A 23,061-nucleotide genomic window follows, 5' to 3' on the forward strand; every position below is an offset into this window, starting at 1 on the left:
AGGATGTTCTTGTGTGATGTGGCACCTCCTTTTGTACTGTTGATCACAGAGGTGCTCAGCTCTAAATGTGGTTTTTTAAAAAAATAAAACGGGGAAAGTTGTGTAAGCAATGGAGTGACAACTTAAACTGTAAAATATATTAAAAATTGATGATTGGAAAAGTTGCTTTTTACATAATGGACATTTTTAGTTTGTTTTGAAATAATGGAAGTAAGAAAAGAAAGAAATGAAACAACAGAAACATAGCCTTGGTTCCTCTCAACTCACCCACCCCTGTTCTTCGTGATTTGATTTGTTTGTCTTTTTCTGATAGGTTGGAAATTGTGTAATAAACTTGATGATATTGTCACTCTTTTATACTGCATTGTATGGCTTCTTTTCATTTTGTAACTATTTTGAATGCTGGGTGAGCTGTTTTCTAGAATCTCCACTAAATATGAGCAGGGGGCAGGGGGGATGGAAAAGAAGATAGATAGATAAGACAGGTGCCATATTTTGGCTGGGTAGTAGCCCTTGTACAACCATGGTTTTATGTACTGCTAAACTAGTTCCAAACCCACTTTATGTACACATATTAAAATGATTTTTTAAAAGCTTCTATCTCTCATTTAAAGGGGAGCGTCTGGTAGCAAGCCAAGGAAAGATTTGAGACCCTTGAGAATTTCTGCCAGTGTGAAATCAGTACACCGAATGAAGATTCGATGCTCAGCATCATTTTAAGTAGCTCCTTTAAAAATATTTGCTCTGGAAAACATGAACAGAAATCACAGGTTTTATAAAAAGGGATAAGCATTATGCTGAACAGAGATGGGGAAATGAAGCCATGGTAGAAACAGATGAAACTCAAACACTTTGAAAGGGATTGTGCCTTGCACGTGAAATTGAATATTACAGGCAAGGATGCAAGGAAATATAATAGCATATAAGGGCTTTCTGTCTATGGCAGGAAAAGGTTCAGTTACAAGAATATTGTCCTGATTGCTAGTGGTATTCAGTGAAATGTTTCTGGGGATCATAGGCTTGCACAGATGGTTTGTGTTTCACCTTCCTGAAGGTTTGTCATAAAAGGGCATTTGCCTGTGACTGGCGGGTGAGGTGGTAGTACTTTCAGAATGCAGCTTGAGTGGTGAACAGTCTGTGGGAGGGGCTTAATGCTGAGTGGGTGGGTTTACCTGGTTGCTAGGTGATGATTGTGATCTAAGGGACCAGGATTAATCTCAAGTGAGCCCAGATAACTGGTCTGATGAATGGGTACCATTCAAGTCTCTTGTTATTCTCACCATGACATACTCACTAGAATTTGGCCTTGTTAATGCGGCCAACCGGTACCTGACTGCTGAACCTTTCCGTTTCCAGGTGGCAGCCACAGGCAAGCAACTGAAGCCTCGCCAGTTGTGGGTACTGCAGTTTGTGAGCCCACAGGGAGCTGGGGCAGCTGGCCCAGGAGAAGGGGCTGGCCAAAAGCTTCACCTGATCAGTGCACTGAAACGCTACTTGGCGGCTGACGCAAATGGAAAAGTCACCTGTGACCAGGACAAACCAGGGCCTCAGACCTTCTTTCTCTTGCATCAGTATCCAGATGGCAAGGTGCTGTCTCTCACCCAGGCACAAGCATCCTATCTCTCAAGTGTAGCTTATGTCCGATATTATCGGGCTGGAATTCTGCACTAAGAGGGTTGGGTGGGTGAGATGGAGGGCAGAAGGTAGGAAAACAATGCTGAAAGTTGCCTCAATAGGGCCTCAAAACTATTCTGCTATTGCCCAAATGTGGGCCTCTTGTTTTGCTTACAAATGTTTTTTTACAATTAAGAGGCAGAAATGAGGGCAGGGTTGAGCTCGATTTGCAGACTAGTTTGCTGTGGTGAGAAGCAGGGTTTTTCTAGATTCTTACAGGTAAGTCCAGGCAGCAGATTCCTGCACTTTACCTGCAGTGCTGTAAAGTGCATCAGGAAGAGTGCAAAATGTCCCTGGACTTCCTCCCCCCCCATGGTCTCCTTGGGAAGCCAGTCACATGAGCCAAAGCTCTTTGCCCCTGTTGGCCAAACAGTATGATAGTCAGCCACTATGGGTTGAAGGGGAGAGAATGTGTCTGAATAGCTTATTTGAGTCCCTGTGCTAAGAGTTGCCTGGTGTATCCTTCAAGGTGCCCTAGCCATTTCCCATGCACAACTGGAAACAACTGTTGCACAATGGAACTTGGGTGATCATGGCAACTCCATAAGCCCAAAGGTGTAACGTAATTGGTGTAATAATACCTGAATTTTATTCTGCCATGTTCTTTGCTCTCATTGAGAGTGTTCGTGCTTTTCTTGTCTTGGGCAATGTAGCTGACCAGACATCCTTCCCTCCCTGCAGGTGTCCTTGCAAAATGAACAGTCCAAGCGCTACCTGGGTGGAGCAGAGGAGAACGTCACTTGCTTTGCCCAGGCTGCCACCGAAACTGAAAAATGGACCCTCCACCTGGCTGTGCACCCCAATGTTGCCATGTACAACCCCAACAGGAAGCGTTATGTGCGGTGTGATGATAAAACGGGGGTGCTGCGCTGTGACCGTGACATGCCCTGGGGGGCTGAATCAGTCATCACTATCTACTATGATTTCAGAGGTGGGTGGTGGCATTTTCCTATTTTGTTTTCAATTGATATGTGCATTTTTCTCTCTAATACTGTAACACACATCTCCCCCCCCTTTGTTGGGGGAGCGTGTTAAAGAAGCAAAACATTCTGCTGTAGGGTTACACACACACACACACACACACTAATTCCTGTTGCAGATGAGGACATAGCTACCATACTAACAAGAAAGTTGCTTCTTCTGAACTAAGGATTGTTTAAAGTTTTCTGTTATCCTCTCCAACTATGGAGCAGACACCTGGGGTAAGTCTGAACACCTGGAAAGACTTGAGAAATTTGAGAGATGGAGAAAGTCTGTACCGGTCACAGGCTTTCTCCTCCCACAGTGAGAAAGTTGCTACTTTATTCTACAGATGTTTGTCTGCTTGTGATTTTACCTGTACATGAGGATTTCTAAGTGCTACAGGTGGGTGGGGTGGCCTGGGAAGGCAGTAAGTGCTTCTAAGTGGAAGGTCTTAATTCAAAAAGTTTGAGTGACACTGCCTTATTTACACATCTCTATCCAAAAGCCACCCAAGCACCTTCTAAGATAGTCCTCTGTTATTGATGTGTGAAAAAGTTCAGTTTGAGTCATTTGAATCTCCTCCAATAGGTCTGGAGTCCAATGGTGAGAGAAGGCAATTTTCCCCATACATACCAGGTGAATTCAAATTCTGTTTACCCAAGAAGTCACTGTGGCTGGCAGGAATTTTGATTTCCTTAACATCATTAATTAGCTTGGGTAATTCTTAGAACTACTAATTGCCCTATGCAAGACTTTCTGGTAAGTTAGACACCAGTGCAAACTTTCCAAATAAGACAAGAAAGGGAATTGTCTGTGCAGAGAAGTTTCCAAGTGCAAATCTTCTTTCCTGACCATATTGATGTTGGAGGTTGCCCACTCTCTCACACACACTTTTAAGTGAAATTGCACACTAGGCTAAAGAATCTAATACAAGCAGTTTTTAAAACACACATGTAGTGTGGATAAAGGTGTGTATTAGTGCAGATGAGAGCATGACTTCAATCCCAATCTCAGCCTGCATGTGCCCATGGCACATCTCAGTATACACCTGGGTTGGGGCAATGGCCTCTAGTTTTATCAAGCACACACGTAAACCCCCAAAGTAACTATGCAAGAAAAATAGGGTGTAATCTACGAGGAAACAAATGCAGTGTCAGCACCACCAACGCTGTACAAAGCTGAGACCCAATGAATGTCAACTTGCCTATCAGAACAAAGCACGGGGCTGTTTACACACATGTACAAATGATATATGAGATTCTGGGCAAGGGAAATACAATGGGATATGTTAAGGGCGAACAGGACTAGGGTACTCTGAAGGGTTGGTGTTTGGAACTGCAGGCAGGGTGGGCCTGTGTGGCAATTCTGCAGTGAAACAAGCATCAACTCTGATGCTACTTTGTAAGACAATTGATTTGGAGATTGTTTTCCAGGACTAAACATCAAGCTGCTGTCAACCTCTCATTTCTCTCGCCTTTGTCTCCAGCAAAGAAGTATGGATTGAGGAATGGGGCTGGCAAACTGTTGGCTTCCAATGGCTCACTGGTGCCAGATGTTACCCCACAAACGTTGTACTCCCTGGAGGTGCATGGCGGCTTGGTCGCTCTGCGGGATGAGGAGGGAAAGTACTTGACTGGGCGAGAGGGTAGCATGAGAACCGTAAAGATGGACAAACCTGGACGGGAGGAACTCTTCAGCATGGAATCCAGCCCTGCCCAGGTCTCTATGCGCTCTTCTTCTACTAACAAGTTCATTTGCTGCAGGCCAGGTAAGTCAGGAGAAAACAGCACTATCTATATTGCATTGCACTTTGTGAAGCCTCTGCTGCTGATTGGCTGTTCTGGTCTGATGAGATGGAATGTTTGTGACCATTCCACCTGCTCAGAAAATGAGGCACAGTGGTAGTCCACATTCTGCGAGCAATGGGGCAGTTGTCAGTTTGGCTGGGTAAAACTGAGATAAGACTGACTCGGGAGGCAGGGTGAAGGCTGGGAGGAGTTCTTAGAAGGTAGGTAAGCTTAGATGCTGGGACCTCAGAGGCAAGATGGATGAAGAGAGGGTGCAGAAGTAAGAAGCAGGAAAAGTGCACATACAATTGAAGTAGCAAGGATCCAATAAGATTACGGTCCCTGAAAAAACCCACAGCATTTCTTATTAAAAGTGGTGTGACAGAAGTGCTAGGGAAGCTTGCACGTGACGTTTTGTGCTCTTAAACCAGCCTGCCTCCAAAGATAGGAAGGTCCAAATGATCCTAGGTCAGTTGACACACAGACAATGCCCCCATTCTCTGCATGACGTTTTCCTCTTTCGATCCACGAAACACTGATTTCAGCCTGCAAGGAGTGGGCAATGGCATATGTAGGAATGCTGACCTAGGGTGTTTCTTCCCTGCCCCCTGCAGGTGCTGATCTCTACGCCAATGCTATGGCTGTCGGCAACACAGAGATCTTCCAGGTGCTGTTTGATGACACCACAAAGAAGGTCTGCTTCCGTAGCCACAGCGGCGCATATATGTCCTTGGTGAGTGTGCCTGCCACGCGTTAGGAGGAACAGCAGCGATCAGGCAGGACCTAACTATGTTTCCTAACTACGGAGAAGGACGGCAGCTCGTAGGTGGTAGAGCACCTGCTTTGCATGCAAAAAGCCCCAAGCCTTTTTCAGCCACAGCCACTCATTCCAGTCTTGTCCCCAACCTCCTTCCGACTATATTCTACAATGGGCAACACTGAGACTAAGGAGGGAGGAAGCTGACAGGCAGCCCCACCCCACGACTGGTTGTGAGAATGTGGGCACTGATCAAGGGCAGAGTGAGGATGGTGGGGCAGGGCCCCTTTTGCCCAAGTGGATCAGCCTCCACTGGATACATCTGTGCCCAGATTGTGGTGCACCAACTTAATCTGGAATTCTTTTAAATGTGAGCAAGGAGGTGGGTGAGCTGCATCCTTGACACTTGGCTGCGAGCATTCAAAAAAACTGTGGCCTGGTTCAAAAAACAAAACGACTTAAGCTTGAAACTTGATGTAGTAGAGGCTTTGCCACTTCAAGTGTTCACCAACTCTCCCCAGATGAAGAAGATATATCTGCGCCGTGTGTGTATTAAAACAGGAAGGCAGGCTGAAAATCAAGAGGATAATAATATAGCAAGCAGGGAACTGACATAAGGAGGCTAGTTAAATAGCAGAAGATAGCTCTTGGTCCTGGACTTGTTTGTTAATGTTAGAAAGGGCTGTCTCAATCCTTTTCCAAAACATTTTTGTCAACTTTAGTGCGGGTGGGGGGAGTTACTCTATTCTACAAAGCAAAGCAGGGCATTATACACAATCCTCCTTGTGGAAAAGTGAAAAATTGTTTTTTGCACACTGAGGATGGAGAACCTGTGGCTCTCGAGTTGTTGTACTCAAATGCCTATTGTCCTTGATCATTGGCTGGCAGTTATTACTCCAACATCTTCAGGGCCTCGGGTTTCTCATCCCTGCCACAGATGAAATATGTAAGAGTGCGGTAGGAATGCACAACTTCCTGAACAACCTCTTAAGAGAAAGCTAACTGCTTAAGCCTGGAGGGCTGGAGACATCTTTTTCAGGTCTGCTATTCACTTACCTGGGAGTAAAACTTGTTGAACTAAATGAAACTTATAAGTAGAGTTGAAGGTGATCTTCTGGCTGCATTGTTGTTCATGGTGTGCACATACACTATCTGCTATGGACCACGGTCAGAAATTTTGCAGATTTTTGTTGTGCTTCAAAACTTATACTGTCTACATCTAATATACCATTTAGAAATCTTAATAGTTTGACTTCAGTCTGGGCTATGGTTCACATAGTGCAACTTGAAGTGTGAAGTCAACAAGAAAGTGGCTTTGAATAAAGCCAAGGTCCACCACCATCCCTATCTTGCTGATGCTAGAAACCCTCCCCTTTTGGAGGTAACTACTGCTGGACTAACCTCCCTGGTATTGAGATGCTCATGCATTGCTGTACTCTTGTGTTGCATCACCCACCACAATGGGGTTCTCAGTCTTGATGCAGCACCAAATACCTTCCACTGAAAATATATCAACATGGATCTCAGAACGTAGCTGATAAAGGGACTGCAGCAGGAGGTTTCTATCAGACAAAGTAAGCCGAAAGCACAAAAAGCACTTTCCAACAAATGCATCCTGTCTTTTGCAGGGTCCTAATGACTGTATTAACAGCAACACTAAACAGGACAGGAATGTCTGGTTCGACATCCAGTACCAAGACCAAAAGGTGTGTCTCCGCATAGCAGACAAGCAAGTGTCCATGCGGCCCAATGGACAGCTCCTGGCAATTCCCAAAGCTGCAGGTACAAGTTGGTAGAGAGCTTCTCTTACAAGCACCAGGGCATCAGTGTGGACAGGTGAAGACAGCTAGCGTGGGAAGAGAGACTGCACACTGCCAGCTGCAAATTAGCTTTAGGTAGTTCTAGGGGAAAGGAATGGAAGTGACAGCCTTGCCCTAAGTCCCTAGATAGCCCTCTAGAGGAATAATGTGAGGAAAGTGTATGCACAGAAACCAAGCTGTCCCTGGATATAAAATTGGAACATGGGGAGCCAACCTTAAGCTCATCCCATGAAATGGCTTTTTAGACACCTCAAGGGCTTCTTGTTGGAAACCAGCAACCAAAACTTTCATAATCTTGCTCCTGCAAGATGGAATGATTTCTGTTTACACTCCCTTACGCTTTGGAGTAGCTAACATCACTACAAATACAGCCTAGATGAAAGAGAAAAAAACACCCTAAGACTCACTAAAACACTGCCCCTCTGTGCATATAATCCTGGCCCCCAGAACTGCATACCAAGTAGGTTGACACTGCTTCTGTAATATGATCTGGGAAGCAGTCAGAGAATGAGTTCCAGTTTGGGGGGGAACCACCACCAGAAACAGCTGTGCAGTTGTTGTCCATAGTGGTTACTTGAATGAACTTTGGGGGAAATGCCACTGACAGTAGAAATCGGGATAAAACCCAAGTGAAGAACAGTATTTGAAGTCTAAGCCATTAAAAGCTTTCTGTGCCATAAGCAGCACCTTGAATCAAGTAAGAAAGACTAGAGGGAGACATTGTGAATTCTGGGCCCCTGTTACAACACTCAGCTTGGCTTCTCAGTGTGGGGCGATTTCTCCTGATCTTTAGCACTGAGGTTGACTTTCCCTGGGGAGCTGATTCCCTCTTGAGAGCAAAAGGAAGGATGGTAAATAGTTCTCTTTGAAAGCCAGGTGCAGCCAATGCTAAAGGTTTCCCTTGTACCTTCAGGGAAGAGTGAAGATTTCCTGCTGGTGCTGGTGAACCGGCCACTGCTTGTCCTGCACAGTGATGCCGGCTACGTGGGTCTGTGTTCTGACATGAGGAAGTTGGAAGGGAACTGCGTCAGCTATGTTGCCAGCAGCCTGTCGCTCACCGAGGAAGGCTACTACAACTTTCAAGTTGGTTAGTATGTTTCCAGGTGGGACTAAGTATATTCCAAGGGGTTGGGGTCTCCTAGTATCTGTGTTGCGAGAGAAACATGACCTACTCATAAATGGGAGCTGCCATCAAAGGATTTTTATAAAAACAAGCCTAGTTTATACGTAGCCATAAGCCAACTCTATGATTCTAGGTGTCGGTCATGTTTTCACTTTATACATGGTTTCTTTCTAAACCACACCTAGTATTGCCATGACAAGCACATCCTAATTACCTGTGATTCTTTTACCTCGTAAAAGTTGGAGAGATCCAAGAGCTGGTCTTGCCACGCCTCTACCTTCCCTGACCCTCACCCTTCCTTCCACTAATTCTACCACTTGACCTGCAGGCAGCAAGTACTGGGCTCTGGATAACGATGGACAAATCTTGGTAAACAGTGACCGTCCGAGCAATTTCACCATCCAGTTTGCATCCTCCAGCTGCCTGATCATCAAAGCACCCAACAACAAGTTTTTTGTGGCTGAGCAAGGAGGCCGACTATGGGCAGGGGCTTCAGACGCATCTGGAGCAACACTGTTCCATTTCTGAGAGCATCTGACCCTGCTCTTCCCACCAATAAACTTTTTCTGTGTGGGCTTACTTCATGCTTATCTCAACTGATGACCCATGTGTTAGACCTCTTGGAAATGACCCTTCCTCCATAGATCCTCCCTCACACAGGGCATACTTGAACTCTAAATGAAAGCTCTGCAGCAGACCCAAGCCAGGACCCTTGAATGTGAATTTCCTTATGCAAAAACTTTCTGTGCCCACGAGGTCCCTTCTGAACCGCCTTCATGCAGTTAGGATGATTTGCAAAGCCTCAGTAATCTTAAAGATGTGTACCTCTCTTCAGTCCAAGAGGGGTCCCCCATGCTTCTAGGAGCACTGCTGTTCTCCCAGTGTACCAATGTTTGTCTGAAGCGCCACATAGCTACAGTAGTTTAAAAATAAATATTTATTCCAAGGATGCAGTAGAAAACCAAGTATCACAAATTATCAATACACACCAATAACAACACTGATTTGGGGGGAAGGGGCACAAGGCCTGCTGCCCTTATCCCTACCCCCATTCAGGAAGAGGGCACAGGAGGTAACACAACAATTAGGGAGGATGAGCAAGACTGCCCTCCTGAGTCACTGCACACATGCTAGAGTCTTGAGTTGTTAGAATGTACCACGCTGGGGAATTCAAAGGACACACCAGCTGCAGGCAAAGTCTGATTATTAGGTGGCATTCACTGGCCCATAGTCTTTTGACTTGCGAGAGTCAATTACCCAAGGTACAAAGTTGGAATGGATCAATTGGCGCCCTCCAGGAGGATTGCAAGCTTAGTTAGGGTGGGTGGGTCTGTCATCTCATGAAAACTGTTTCCAGACACTGGAGACCCTGCTAATGGTGCTCTACCTGAATGAGCTTGAAATGAGATGTTGAGCCGCCTTCTTTCAGCTTATTGGGGGAATTGGACCCACACCGCATCTTGTTCCAGCCACAGAAATGGAGGGTTCATGCAGCCTCTCTCCAATCTGAAGAGCACACGGTTCCATACATTGCAGCCCACAAAGGTTCTCAGTAAGAGTCCAAACTGCAGAAAATAGAGAGCGAAACGTGAGGATCTTAGCAACAGCAACAGCAAATACCTCTGCCTTCTTACCCAATTTACAGTGGAACAGACTGAACACCTATTCCAAGGATGGGGAACCTGCAGCCCTCCAGATGTTGGAATCCAACTCCCACCATAGCCAATAGTCAGTGATGATGGAAGTTGTCTAGCAACATCTGGGGAGCCCATGTTCTATTCCATTGATTCCCCTGTTTGAAGAAATAAGTCAACCAACATAAATATATGATAAGCCACCTGTGCAATTTAGCATTACATCATTGAGCCTGAATCAATCAGAAAAAGAATGTCAAACTTGCATGTTCTCCCACAACAGCCAAGGAGGACTTCAGCAGGATTTTATGTTCTCTATTTCATTCTACTTTTAAAGAATCCTAGCTTAGCATTATGTCTGAACCAGGAATCTTGGTAAGTTCCATAATAAATCAACTTCACACTATGGGTTATGAAGTTGGCTTCTTAAACTGATCAGAGTTACAGTATACCAATTTCCAGAGAATATAACAGAAAGGTTTGCATTCAACACAGCGCTAAGAAGAAAGATTTCTCCTTGTGCAATTGAGCATATTCCCCACCTGCATGCCCCTTAAATCTGCTCTGGGAATGGCATGGGGCACAGAAGTCCCACTGTACTAATACTAATCCTTGCACTAGTGTGGATATTTGGTTGAATATTGTCCAGTCTTTGAGGGACATTAAAGGCTAAGCTAACACATTTATTACAGCTTAAGCTAGTCCATGAAAACTTACGCCATAACTAATTTGTTACTTTTTAATGTGCCACAGGACTTTTGTTGTTTTAAACCAGGATTCTTGGTTCCAAAATGATGCTAAACAGGGATTATTAAAAAGTGAAAGTAAATCCTTCCAAGTCCTCCCGTCCATAAAGGAAGAGGATATGGGGAGCCTGAAACTTCACTTAGACCTTTCCGTATAGTACTAAACCCAACATTACATGTAAATACAGTCAGTGTCTTAAAAAACAAAATCTAATCAATGCACATAAAAAAATATTTCCCTAAAATACCATAACGGTAGGCAAGTAAAGTACCTGGAGAAGGCAGCCAGAGTGAGAACACCCAGTAACAGCTCCACAGCATAGAAGAGGAGGAGGATAGCATTAAGGATGGCCTCCAGCCGCAGAGCATAAGTCTGCAGCAGCAGATAATAGGCTGCCATCACTGCTGCTGGAAAGGTTAAAGCCAGACTGATAGCAAGTGGCACTTTCCGTTGACAGAGGTTCCCTTTTGAGCCTGCCATACACAGAAAATATGAAAAAGAAAATGCATAGACCTGTTCAGCATAAAAGCCACAGTATTTGGAATCTGAGGGCACAAAATGAATAGTTCTACTTTTCAGAGATCAGTTCTCATTTAACTAAATAAGTTAAAAAATTGTCCAGTAGCACCTTTGAGACCAACTAAGTTTGTTCTGGGTATAAGCTTTTGTGTGCATGCACACTTCTTCAGATACACTGAAACAGAAGTCACTAGACCTTCATATAGAATGGGAGGTGGGGTGGGGTATTTCTCGGAAGGGTAGTAGGAGATGGGTGATTGGCTCAATGGGTATGGTAAACCTGTTGACGACTGTGAACGATTTTTTGATTTTTTAAAAAATTATTTATTTCAACTGCGTCAGACCAACACAGCTATCTACCTGAATCAAGAATCATTTAACTGAGAATAAGGAATGGGGTTTTGCATTTAACATTTGTACTGTAGTTCATAAGCTAGTCTCAGGTCAGGAAGGACAGTCAGACTGGATGAATGGGATCTCATATTTCCACCTACATAATGTTGTCTTGCCTCCTACCTATTCCCGAATTAGGGAATGTACCACAGAGCCCCTTTTTCAGCCTTTGGGCATCATTTCATTGGAGGCACCTATTCCAGTTCAGCAGAATAATTAGGAAGGCCTGGAATGGAGTGAAGGCACTGTCAGCAATTTACACTCTGCTCAACTACTCTACTCTCAAACACCTTTGCTGTTGGAGAAGCAGAATTTATCGATGAGTGAACCACATTGATAATAATAATAATAATAATAATAATAATAATAATAATAATAATAAATTTTATTCATATCCTGCCCATCTGGCTGGGTTTCCCCAGGAGTCATCTTTTCAGGTCAAGTGCCATCAAAGATGCTCACAAAATGGCAGGTGAGTGCACTACTCGTGGGAACATTTTTATTGAATACTCACCAAAAAATATCCGGGTCACTTCAATCCCAAGATAGAGAAAAAGCATAATCAGGTCCAAAGCCAAATTGGCAGAGGGGTAGGGCAACAGGAGTCCTAAGCGGGTACACAAATGGACATATGCATTAAGAGAAAAGCAAAGCCAGATGCCTCTTCCCATTTAATGAATTCCTTAATAAAAGAAGAGTGTCTGATGTTGGTTAACATCTAATGTAGCAGCTAGAATGACAACAAACACTGGGACATGGATGGTTCTGAAAAAGGCTGTGAACTCTCAAGCAGCTACGTGAGGAATAAATTACACTATCCACTTTGTTCTTTCACTTTCTTCAGGTGAGAGCCACAAGGTAAATGTGTAAAAAAAAAAACCTTCTGCAGGCATCCCTTCGAAGACTCACCTTTATAGACAAATATGAAAATCTCCAGCAGAAAATAGGTTGCATAATACCAGCCATTCAGGAACAGGAGAATCTCCAAAGGGGTGGAGGAGAGCTGGCGATCTAGGGGGTGAAACCAGAACATGATTATCTATGGGGTACACATTTTGTGTTCCACGCTCACCTTCTCTCAAAGAGGAGCAGTACAAACTTTCTTGAGAGACTATATTAGGGTTCATGTACACTTCATCTTGTCCCCCTGCTTTTGAGCTGAATCAGAGCCAATGGCAATTCTGGTTTTCCCAGGACTGCTATTTGTTCCAATCTATCCCAAGGTGGGTTTTCCCTCGGAAAGGAGAGGGGCAAAGGGTGTGAGTCAAGCAGAAACTGCTGCTAAGAAGCCAAGCAGCAATGAGAAGGTCTCTGTTCAGTCAACAGAGACCGGTGCGAGGTGAAGGTTGTCAAAATGGAAGCCCTGAGATGACAACAGCCATTAGGGGACGCCAATATTTGGACAGGGCTGGACAAGGGCACAGAACACAAGCCTTGTGTGCAGCCACTCTCCATTTCGCCTTTCTTGCATTTGGGGGTGCACTGGATGTTGTGAGCTCAAAACTGGGGTGCTGTGTCCTCACCAGCTTAGCGTGGAACCTCAGCAAATGGTCTAACATACTTCAGGCAAAGGGAAACCAACCAGCAGCAGAGAATAAAAACCCCAGCCCACCAATCTGAACCCCTTGGAAGGGTCCACAACCCCGTATTTGGACAGCTTAACATTAGGAGACGGTTGCGAAGGGGCAGCCTCCCAAAGGACGTGGCCCTGAGTCTACCACCCTCCTCTGGCAGGATGGTTTTTCTGGGGGAGCTCAGCGATAGGCTGAGCCAAGAGGCCCCGCATCAGGCTCTGGGGACCCGGGGGCCACTCCGCCTCCCTCCCCTTCGCTCTGGCTATTCCTTCAGCCTGGGGAGCGCTTGGCGGGATGTCTTCGGATCCCCGCCGTCGCTGCCGGGCTGCAGCCAGAGCCCGGTTCCCGTCCCTGCTACAGGGCTCGGGGTGTCCTGGGCGGCGGGCCGGGCGAGCGGGGTGGGAATCAAGAAGAGCCGAGCCTTCCACGGGGGTCAGTCGCGGTCACGTGACCTCGCAGCCCCCAGGGCCCTAGAACGCTGCCGGGACCCCGACTTACTGCGAGGCGCCATCTTCCATCGCCATGGAAACCGCTACGCAGGAAACCCACTTCCGGCGGAGCTCACGGCACGAAAGCGGGAGAGGGCGGAGTGGCGCGTAGCGTTCGCGGAGGCAGAAAGGTCTGGGTTGGCGAGGCGCACGCTCGCTCGCTCCCTCGCTCGCAACCACCACGTTAGACCGAATGGACACAGAGCGGAGCCGCTCTATCCCTGGCCTCTTTGTGCCGGAAGACCCGTTAGAAAGGCAAAAAGCTCCATGCGATACCGGATATCGAACCACGTCTCTTTGGGGCGGAGGCCCAGATTCCGCGCGGGGACGGCGTCGCCTCGTCTCCATGGTAACCCATGAATGCTACCCGCGCTTCCTCCGCGCGAGTTGTGGAGGCAGGAAATAAACGCAGGGGCTCCGTTCTCCCGCCTTCTGATAAGGAGCGACACCTATTTCTTTGCTTGTTATGTAACGGCCCCGTTTTTCTTCCGCCCTTTCCTCACACGCACATTTTTATTTTAGATTTTACAAGCTTTTTTCCCGGGAAGCGGGGACAACATACACACACGCACATCATACAAAGCACCTCGGATTGCTCCGTTCACATGGCCCAAATGGCACTTAGCTCGTATATATCCGAAAATCCACTCCCAAATCCACCACTTAACAAGTTACCCAGCATCACCTCCTGACCTCGAAAGCTTTTTTATTATTCTATCAAAGGCCCACAGCGTTCCACAGTTAATTCTACTGTTAGGAGTCGTGCCCCACATTTCAGAGTACAAGATTTCCTGGGTATTGCGCTTTAGGAACAAGCTTCTGTTCCCCCTCCCAGTTTATTTTTTCTGTGAATTTCATTATCTTACCCTAAACCACACACATGCCAGGCATAACATCCATTTGTTTCCTGTATTGAAATGTTGCTAAATTATATGGTTTATTTTTAATATCAATAGCACAACACAGAGAACTGCTGGTAATAAATCAAGCCTTGGAATGGAAAGAACACCCTTTTACTACCACACATTAGAGGAAAAACAATAAAGCAAGATCACCACACTATGGTTTCTGAAAAAGAGCCAATTTATTTTCTCACCATTTATAAAAATGCAAGTACAAAAGGGGAATCTAACAAGTCAATGAGAGTACATTTGCTCAGGCTGAATACTGCAAAGCCAAACCATAGTCTTTATGCCTTGTCACACTGTCAGAGGTACTAGTGAAGGCAGGAATCCTTTTCTGTCACAGGGGAGCTTAGGGCAAGAAAATATTCTCAAGGAGGAAAATGCAGCATTGCTACTCAGTGAGAGTTGTCAGCCAAATCTGTTTGGCACTTCAAATCGTTCCTCAGTAAGGCTGCAGCCAAATCCAGAGTGCAGTTTGCTGAACTGAAAGGAGGATTGTGGAGTGCTTGGAGACTGAGAAGCATATAGTAGCAAGCGGGGTATCCACAAAAGAGCAGTTTCATTGATGAGTAGTCTAATGTGCACGAATGTAGAAAAGGGATGAAGTCATTTGACCACATGAGATTTAGAACTTGACTGTAGGAGACAAATTGTAGTGGGAGGAGGAGAACTTGCTGCAAGATATTGGTAAAATCTCTGTGGACATTCTAGCAAGCTGGCCTCTGCTCCAAAGGATCCAGAAGCAGCTGTCAACTGTGCGCTTGTGCAAACTCTTTCCGTAGCCAAAGAGAGTCCTGGTAGAAACGGGGATCTCCCAAGTGCACAGCCGTCCTCTTATAGAAATAGTAGTACAGCACAGCCACTGCAACCAATCAGAAATAAGTCACAAGCCAGCAAGGTCAACACCTGTATCAACTTTACTAGTTTTCTTACATTCAACTTCACCATTATCCCCCTATCTACACTCCCCCTGCTCCCTGTCCCATCTACTTTCTGTGGGGAAGCACAGATGGAACCAGCCTCATTGATAAATTTTAAAGCTTTGCTCAGAAGTCATGACACAGGGGAGAAATGAAACAGCTTCGTACCCATTCTCTGGAAAACAAAAAGAGTCTGCAGCCCATCTGTCCACACAAAATAGTTGGAATTTTTCCAGCGGAGGTTCTGTAGGAAAGAAATGTATGAAACATTAAAGGCAGGAAATAGACTGTTCCTCCCAGAACAACCCAAAACAATACCAACCATCCTTTCAGACTTTCTTCAGTGCCCCATCTTTCTACCAAATTCCTTCAGAAACATGGCTCCAATTTTCCTACTCCCAATAATTATTTATATATTTGGGAAGCAGCAACATTCCTAACTCCTCCTCTTGAAAGTTCAGAGATTACTACAATCTCAAATAAACATTCTAGAAACCATGCAACAATCCAGGACAATAAAGAAGGCCTGTGGTATCCCATTGATTGGTGTGTCCCCTTCCTACATCCCACTCAAGAAAGCTTCCACATTTTTTCCAAGTATCGTAAACCAGGACTTATGCAATTGTATCTATAAAAATATTTTCACAGATAAAATAAAAACCAAAAGTTGATCCACATTAAAATTAGACACAATATTTGTTAAGCTTGTTGGAAAAAAAGGAGTAATGATGTTAGTTCCACTACTAGAGAGTTTCCAAAACTCATGTTCCCAGTCATAATAGGCTATTCCAAGTCTTTCTTAACAGTTAGGCAACCAGACACCACGTGGGATTGATGCCAGCACTAGGAGCAGCTCAGGGAGCAAAGAAAGGTTAATCGGATCAGCAGATTTATACAGAACAACCAGACCTATTCTAGCTCTCAACAACTGATCACAGAAAATCCTCTTAAATCCTCCTGCCTCACCAAGCAATGTTTAAGAAAGCAGTAGTTCCCAACTTTCAAGCTAGATTGCTTCATCTAACTTCAAAGATGAGATATTAATTCCCTAAATATCAGATGACAAGATACTGGGACTTAACTACATTATATACCATTTTGTCCAGTGTATTCTAGGCAGGTTTACCATTTACAAATAATGGTGTGCAATCTTAAAAGAAATAGTAAAAAAAGAGATGGGGAATGAAAAGAAAAATAGGCACACTGAGTTATTCAAACTGGAAATGAGGCGAGATTGAAATAAATCTATTGTTAGCCTCCGTAAAGCCCTCACTCATCTAAAGAGAGCCAAAAAAATCTATAGGGTGGTACTAGACTATTGAGGATGTAGATATGAGAAGGTTTTTGCCTTCAGTGCAGTGAATTCATATCAATGCAAGCACTGCTTTGGAATTTAAACATTCTGTTCCAAGAAACCAAGGGTGCTGTACCACAAACTTTTATGACTCTTTGGCAATATAGCCCATCATCAATGGTAAGTCATTGCATGTCAGTGACACCTGTTCATTGTAGTTGTTTGCTCCACTGAACAAAACTTGGACTGAATTGAAATATGTACCCTTCAGTTAGGCAGCTGGATAGCAAGACACACAAAGAACCAGGAATAAGGACCTAGTTTTTAAATCACAACATCTGTTGATATTTGAAAAGTAAATCACACAGATCATTGCCTATTGCGACAACAGCAAAAATGCTGAGTGCTTACAATGGATCAGGGTGTCAAACAGAAAATACAGTTTGATCAACTAAAAGCTCAGAGACCAAATATACTTTCTGGCCACTGTTCCAAGACAACTTCTGCACAGCTTCCTGATACTTCCAAATACCCTGGAAACCTACAAATCTTTTGTCCCAAATGCTTCTGTCCTCTTTCCCTTTAATTACCAAAATTACAATGACCTCTGTTAAACTTCACAAATCTGTCCAGGAAAAAAAATGAATGATATAACAGTTATTAAAGCTCAAGATATGTGATATAGGACAAATGCCCAGGCACACTGCCTAGATGGACAAGACAAACCTAGGAGATAACTACAGAACTGAGCAAACAGAGCCAGAACAAAGAATATATTGCTCATTCTATGAGATTTCAATGATCCAATGGGTTCACACCAATCAACTAATAGCATAGCAAGATTCAATGGAATAATGGGCTGTGAACAATGCTGCAGCCAAGAAACTTACTTATACAGCCAATGATCAATAAATTAGAGAGGCCACCTTTATACAATATTACAAAATAGTAGTAAGCATATAACATTTCAACCAGACTTCACTAGGAGTACACTAATGCCAGTACTGAGCAAATTAGTGAGTCACATTCCAATACTCCATTTGTGTCCATAGCTGCAGCTGCAAATCAGCATGGGTAGTTTGACAAAACTGCAGATAAAGTTTGGAAGTCTGTTATAAGAATCAAAATATAAATTTTCTTCTTGTTTCTTTTGAAAAAGACATCAGCCTTCCTTATTGTTGGGATTGTTTGTTTTTGCTTCATAAAATAAGAAAGAGTTAAAAGATTAAGAATAGATTCTGCTACAAGCATACTGAGCAGTGTTAAGGGGTACAAAGTCTATACATTACATTGAAAAGATGTGAAGACAGCACGAAGGTGAAATGTTTTGGTGCATGAAGCAACAAGAAAAACCAGGAAATTGGGCGGTGGGGGGAATTTGAAGGAGGAGCTGTTGCCTACACAGCTTCCAAATCATAAAAAGTGCCGGTAAACCAAGTCAAACAAATGTTAATAACCACTCAACTTACACATAATCACATGTACACAACAAGCTTGCCCTCAGTAAAGACCATAAGAGGGCGACTGTGATGGAGGATGCAATACATTAACTTAGGGTGCTTTGTGTGATTTGCTATCACATGAATACAGTATTAACAAAACGTACAATAGACCACTTAAATGACAGCTTAGGCAATTATTGCAAGGCCAATTATTTTTCATGGATCTCAGACACAGATATCTAAAAAGAATAAATTAATGTGAGCAGAAGTCAGTGTAACAAGATGTCCGAAGAAAACAAGAATAATGGAGCACACTGTAAATTATGCTCATCAAGAGCAAAAGAAAAGTATGCTTGTTCAAGAAGATCTTAGAAAAAGAAGTGATTGGTATGTATGCAAGAAGTCCAGGGTGTGATGGTGAAGAACGAAGGACAGCTGAGAAAAACAGAACTGCCAAAAGGGGGGGGGGGGGAACACTGGTCAAAGAAGACAGTAAGGCCTCCTGTATCCAGCTAACCCTATCAATAGGAAATTCTAGCTTTATACTGACAAGATTCTGAAAGGTTGGAAGGTGAATTAACATGCCAAGCCACAATAATATATTGCATTATAACAGTTGCAACAGCTAGGACCCCTTCCAGTTTATCCTGTTTCATCAGACGAGCTTTTAAATGTCTTAAATACTATTTGGTTTATCTAATCCAACTCCTTCCCAGGTCTTTATTCCTGGGAACTCCTCAACCAATTCAATGAGACAGCTACTGTTCTACAAATTCTGCACACATTATTTATCACACAGAAGTTGGTACAAAAACCTGAGCTGCTTTTAAAAATATAATGGGCGTTGAAACAAATTTGGAAATCCACAGGTGGTGTTTGCAAGGGATTCCTAGGGTTCAGTAGAGAGCACTTCTATCTCTTCCATAGCTACCTGTCCTAACCTAACCTGCTAGTTTCTATTCATCCCTGCTCTTGCACAACATTTCTTCCATTTACCATACGGCTTTTTTGTTACATCCAAACCTCCATATTTAAAAACTACACAGTGCTAAACCTGGGGGGAGCATAAAATAAAGTTTGTTTCAACGTGTGTTTTCTTTGCTTGCACAATTACTCCTATATTCAGAATCTGGGCTTCCTTGATAACCAGTATAAGCAATCATCTCCTGCCTTACCATGACCCAGATGTGGAAGGATATGCTCAAACCAAGGTATGTTGCTGACAAGACAATGGTCCCTTTAAATTTCTGGAACAGAAGATTAACCAGGCCAGCCTGGAAGACGAAGGTATTGAAGAACATGAGGAAGATGATGATGACATTGAAGAGGATGGCAATATCCTGAATGCTGTAAGACAGGCAAACATTTTAATGAGACAGAGATTGATAGATACATTATACACAGAGGTGTACCTAGGTTCCTTTGCATCCTTGGCAAGCTATATCATCACACACACACCCTGGTCCCTTGCACAATTGCATTTCTCCACCGAAGCACCCACATGCTGTGCATGCTTTGCCCAGCCTGCATGCTTTGCCCAGCCACCCATAGTATTGGAGGAGCGGCCCAGGGAGCACACAAACAGGCGAGCAAGTTCCTAGCCACTCCAAGCCAGAGTGGAGAGGCACAATTTTTGTGCACACACTCCAGGCCTGCACCCTTGGCAGGGGCTCACCTAACCAACTCCTAGGTATGCCCCTGCTTGTGGCTCTCCAAATACTACTGGACACCAGCTCCCCACCACCCATAGTCAGAGATAATGGGAGTTGTGGTCCAGCAACTTTTGGAGGGCTACAGGCTCCCCACAACTGTGGCTAAAGCCTAGTACCTGGAGAACAAAAAGCACATTAACATAGCTGCAGAAGTTTTCACTGTCCATGCTGCCAACTGAGACATTAGTCCACTAATTGCAGAGGAAAGGGAACCCCGAAACCCTTTCTATAGAAGATTACAATGGAAATAATACCTGCTGCAGCTATCTCTATTTCCCCCCTGCTTATCACTCATTCTCATAATCTGGGAGTAGAACTTTATGTAATGGCAACTGAGCTAATAGCTGCTAATACCCACAGAGAAAAGATAGAATGAATGGATTATAATAGCACCACCCTTTTAAAAATATCATTCAACACAATACAGGCTATTAACTGCCGATGTTTCAGGAGTAGAGAAAGAATAATAATTTTCTTGGTATCTTTTATTCTACTTCATTGCTCCATTCCTCTCTTCTCTGGCACTCTCTTCTTCCCATTTTCCTGAATGAGAGTGTCCCAAGAAGAGTAGAAACAAACAGAAAGTGCATTCCTGTGCATGTTTACTCAAAAAAGTTCCACTGTGTTCAATGTGGCAAATTCTCTGTAATCCTAAGCACATTTACTATGGATCAAGTCCTCTTGTATACATAAAGGCTTAAGCTGCAATTCTATGCAAACTTACACAACAGTAAGCATGACTGAAAACAATGGGACTTCCTTCAGAGTCCACATAATATATAAGATTGCACTATTGCTCCTGAGTAGACATACTAACCATCTCTTCTCCATTCCAAATCACTTATTCAAGCACTAGTCTACAGTTCTATCCAAAGACCTGAAGAGTAATCACATTTTTGATCCCTACAGCTTATTTAAGAGCTCATAGCACTGTTGAGCATCTTTTCAGAGACAAATGTATACAAGCCCTTTAAAAAAAACAGACAATGACAAGCACCCACTGTTGTGCCATACTCACATGAAAAGCACAAGCTGGATGACAGGCGCCATGCGCAGCAGCTCTGAGAAGGAGTTGACAAAGAGGTCATAGAACAGCAGTAGGAACTGCAAGGAAAGCACCAGGCTATAGTTGCTGGTTTGGAGCATCTTCCTTGCCTCAGTGTCTGCATCCCAGATGAGAGGGACACCTCATGCTCACACAACAGACAGATACAAACTTTTTCCTACAGCGCAATCACTCATAGCTCCCTTTGGGCAGAGACCTGAAACCTGCAGAAACACCAGGTGGGGGGAAAGAGGGAGAATATGGTGAGCAACACTTGCAATAATAGCGGGGGGGGGCATCACAAATCTGGAGCACACCACACACAATCTAGCACTAGAGAGCAAAGATAAACCAGTCAGAAATACTGTTCTTAACACTTTTCGGTGAGCTAAGAACTTTACTCTTGCTGCCCCTCCGCGGCTTTTCTCCTATTTCTACACTGCCTTGCCGTGGCGAAGGGGCTTGAAGAACTCAGAGAAGCTATGAACTATGCCGAGCAGGGCACCCAAGATGAACAGGTCATAGTGGAGAGTTTTGACCAAAAGTGATCCACCTGGAGGAGGAACCGGCAAGCCACTCCAATATCCCTGCCAAGAAAACTCCATGGACAAAGACAACAGGCATATTTCTACACAGGGGAAAGCAAAGCACGAGGGTGGCGAGGGCTGACTGGCCACAGCCACCTACAAGGGGCTGGAAAAGGCGCTTTTTCTTCCTAGGCAACACGGATCAAGCCCCACGGACCTCATCTCCTTGGTGATCAAGATTTCGATCCGGGTACACGCGATCTCGTTCTGTGGGCTCCCAAGCGCCCTCGACCTCACGCTCCCTGTGTTAAGTAACGGGGCACGACAGGTCGCGAAAGATAGGCCCGTCGCTGCTCCAGCTCGCTCTTTGCTCCCGGCCCTCACCTGGCGCGGCAGTTGCCCGTTCCCATGGAGACGGTGCAGCCACTCAGGGGAGCGTAGGAGGCAGCCTGGCCGGAAGCTGCCGCGCTTGCGGTCACGGTCACAGAGTTGTAAATGACAGAGCGGACGGAGATTCTCGTGGCCCGGATAGGAAACTTCCGCCCTGCTTCTGGAAGCCATTTATAAAGTCTTCCACGGGGCGGAAGTGAATGCATCTGAAAGAAACCCGTGATTCTACAGCGGCTTAGAGGGGACTACTTTTTTTGATGCTTAGTTTTTTTGGTTTTTTTTAAACACATTTAAAACATGGCCCAGCACACTCGGATCACATTTCACCATCTCTAAATTGTGTGTGTCGGGGTTTGTGGCTTGGAGAGCTGCTTATAACAGCCCTGCAAGGACACTACTAATGGAGCAGGTCAGAAGTAGCACGAACGTTTGCATTTGCAGGTTACAGGAGTCTAGTTCATTTGTCTCTTCATACCACCCTCATCCACTAAACTCCGTAGACTCCACGCTACACTCGCAAATGTTTACAGGGGTGTGCGCGCGCCTCTCACCTGATACAAGACCCCGAGTTAGAAAGATTATAGACTCCTCTCTTTGCTGCTACTTTTTGCTCGTTATGTAGACACCTGCTTCCCAACTATTGCTAAATTAAAATCTTCAATTTCTCCTTTGATTTCTATGAGCAGTTGAAATTCCGCGTGCAGACAACCGCTGGCGCTCTTTTTCTATGATACATGGTGCGGAGGGCGTGTTTTTGTTTTTGCCTTTATTTACCCTTTGCCGCTGATCTGGCTTTTGAGCTTTTCTGGTGGGTTATTACCACTTCGGTGCGAAAGAAAGAATTCTCTTCCTTCCTTCGGTCTCCTTCAGCGCACTAAACTGGGGCTTCCAGCAGCTGGAGAGGCATTCCACCATTTGATGAAATCAATCCGTGCTTACTGCCTCAATTTTTAAAAATGGAGACAGTCGTTCCAGTGGAATCAGACCACCAGAAATCTATTTTTGTTTTGATATCACAGCTACAGGAGCGAAATCCTGCAGCGCGATTTTAGCAGATTAAGGGGCACCTAACGCCGCTGCCAGTCTACAATAATAACTTACTGGCGTGGAACAGGGAGTTCTAGAAAAGGTTGCTAACCTGACAAAGCTCCTCCTTTGCCTTCAGCTCTTGCTGTGTGACAGTCAAAACTTCGTCACGTGACGCGTTTCCTATTAATACACCTGTATACACACCTGCAATATACCTATACCAGCTCAATTTGCCGGGCACTTAGGCATCCAGGAAGTCCCTCATCTCTTTGACGCAAGGGAAAACTCTAATGACGGGTGCACCTAGGTACATTGCAA

At 44.6% G+C, this 23,061-nt stretch overlaps 3 protein-coding genes across 7 annotated transcripts; 1 reads left to right on the forward strand and 2 right to left on the reverse strand.

Annotated features, from left to right (window-relative positions):
- Positions 1-1,162: 1,162 nt before the first annotated feature.
- LOC128417862 (fascin-like) lies at positions 1,163-8,703 on the forward strand. Of its 2 annotated transcripts, XM_053397074.1 has the most exons (8): positions 1,163-1,587; positions 2,356-2,605; positions 3,226-3,273; positions 4,124-4,405; positions 5,039-5,157; positions 6,810-6,963; positions 7,915-8,088; positions 8,453-8,703. In XM_053397074.1, the coding sequence occupies exons 1-8, from the start codon at positions 1,282-1,284 to the stop codon at positions 8,650-8,652; spliced, it is 1,533 nt and encodes a 510-aa protein (XP_053253049.1). In that variant the 5' UTR covers positions 1,163-1,281; the 3' UTR covers positions 8,653-8,703. The 2 variants fall into 2 exon arrangements, with proteins under 2 accessions (XP_053253049.1, XP_053253058.1); XM_053397083.1 differs by lacking the exon at positions 3,226-3,273 and having other exon boundaries at positions 1,167-1,587.
- Positions 8,704-9,046: 343 nt separating this feature from the next.
- TMEM216 (transmembrane protein 216) lies at positions 9,047-13,693 on the reverse strand. 2 transcript variants are annotated; one of them, XM_053397184.1, is made up of 5 exons: positions 13,490-13,693; positions 12,327-12,428; positions 11,932-12,024; positions 10,777-10,978; positions 9,047-9,689 (listed from the first exon to the last, which is right to left on the reverse strand). In XM_053397184.1, exons 1-5 carry the CDS (start codon positions 13,500-13,502, stop codon positions 9,674-9,676), a joined length of 426 nt encoding a protein of 141 aa, XP_053253159.1. In that variant the 5' UTR covers positions 13,503-13,693; the 3' UTR covers positions 9,047-9,673. The 2 variants fall into 2 exon arrangements, with proteins under 2 accessions (XP_053253159.1, XP_053253150.1); XM_053397175.1 differs by lacking the exon at positions 13,490-13,693 and having other exon boundaries at positions 12,327-12,465.
- An 851-nt stretch (positions 13,694-14,544) lies between these two features.
- On the reverse strand, positions 14,545-23,035 carry TMEM138 (transmembrane protein 138). Of its 3 annotated transcripts, none has more exons than XM_053397164.1 (5): positions 22,948-23,035; positions 20,771-21,021; positions 19,216-19,387; positions 15,473-15,548; positions 14,545-15,246 (listed from the first exon to the last, which is right to left on the reverse strand). In XM_053397164.1, exons 2-5 carry the CDS (start codon positions 20,896-20,898, stop codon positions 15,134-15,136), a joined length of 489 nt encoding a protein of 162 aa, XP_053253139.1. In that variant the 5' UTR covers positions 20,899-21,021; positions 22,948-23,035; the 3' UTR covers positions 14,545-15,133. The 3 variants fall into 3 exon arrangements, with proteins under 3 accessions (XP_053253139.1, XP_053253134.1, XP_053253126.1); XM_053397159.1 differs by lacking the exon at positions 22,948-23,035 and adding an exon at positions 21,709-21,814; XM_053397151.1 differs by lacking the exon at positions 22,948-23,035 and adding an exon at positions 21,542-21,797.
- Positions 23,036-23,061: the final 26 nt, after the last annotated feature.

The sequence above is a fragment of the Podarcis raffonei genome, chromosome 1 (assembly GCF_027172205.1).
Source record: "Podarcis raffonei isolate rPodRaf1 chromosome 1, rPodRaf1.pri, whole genome shotgun sequence".
Classification (NCBI taxonomy): domain Eukaryota; kingdom Metazoa; phylum Chordata; class Lepidosauria; order Squamata; family Lacertidae; genus Podarcis; species Podarcis raffonei.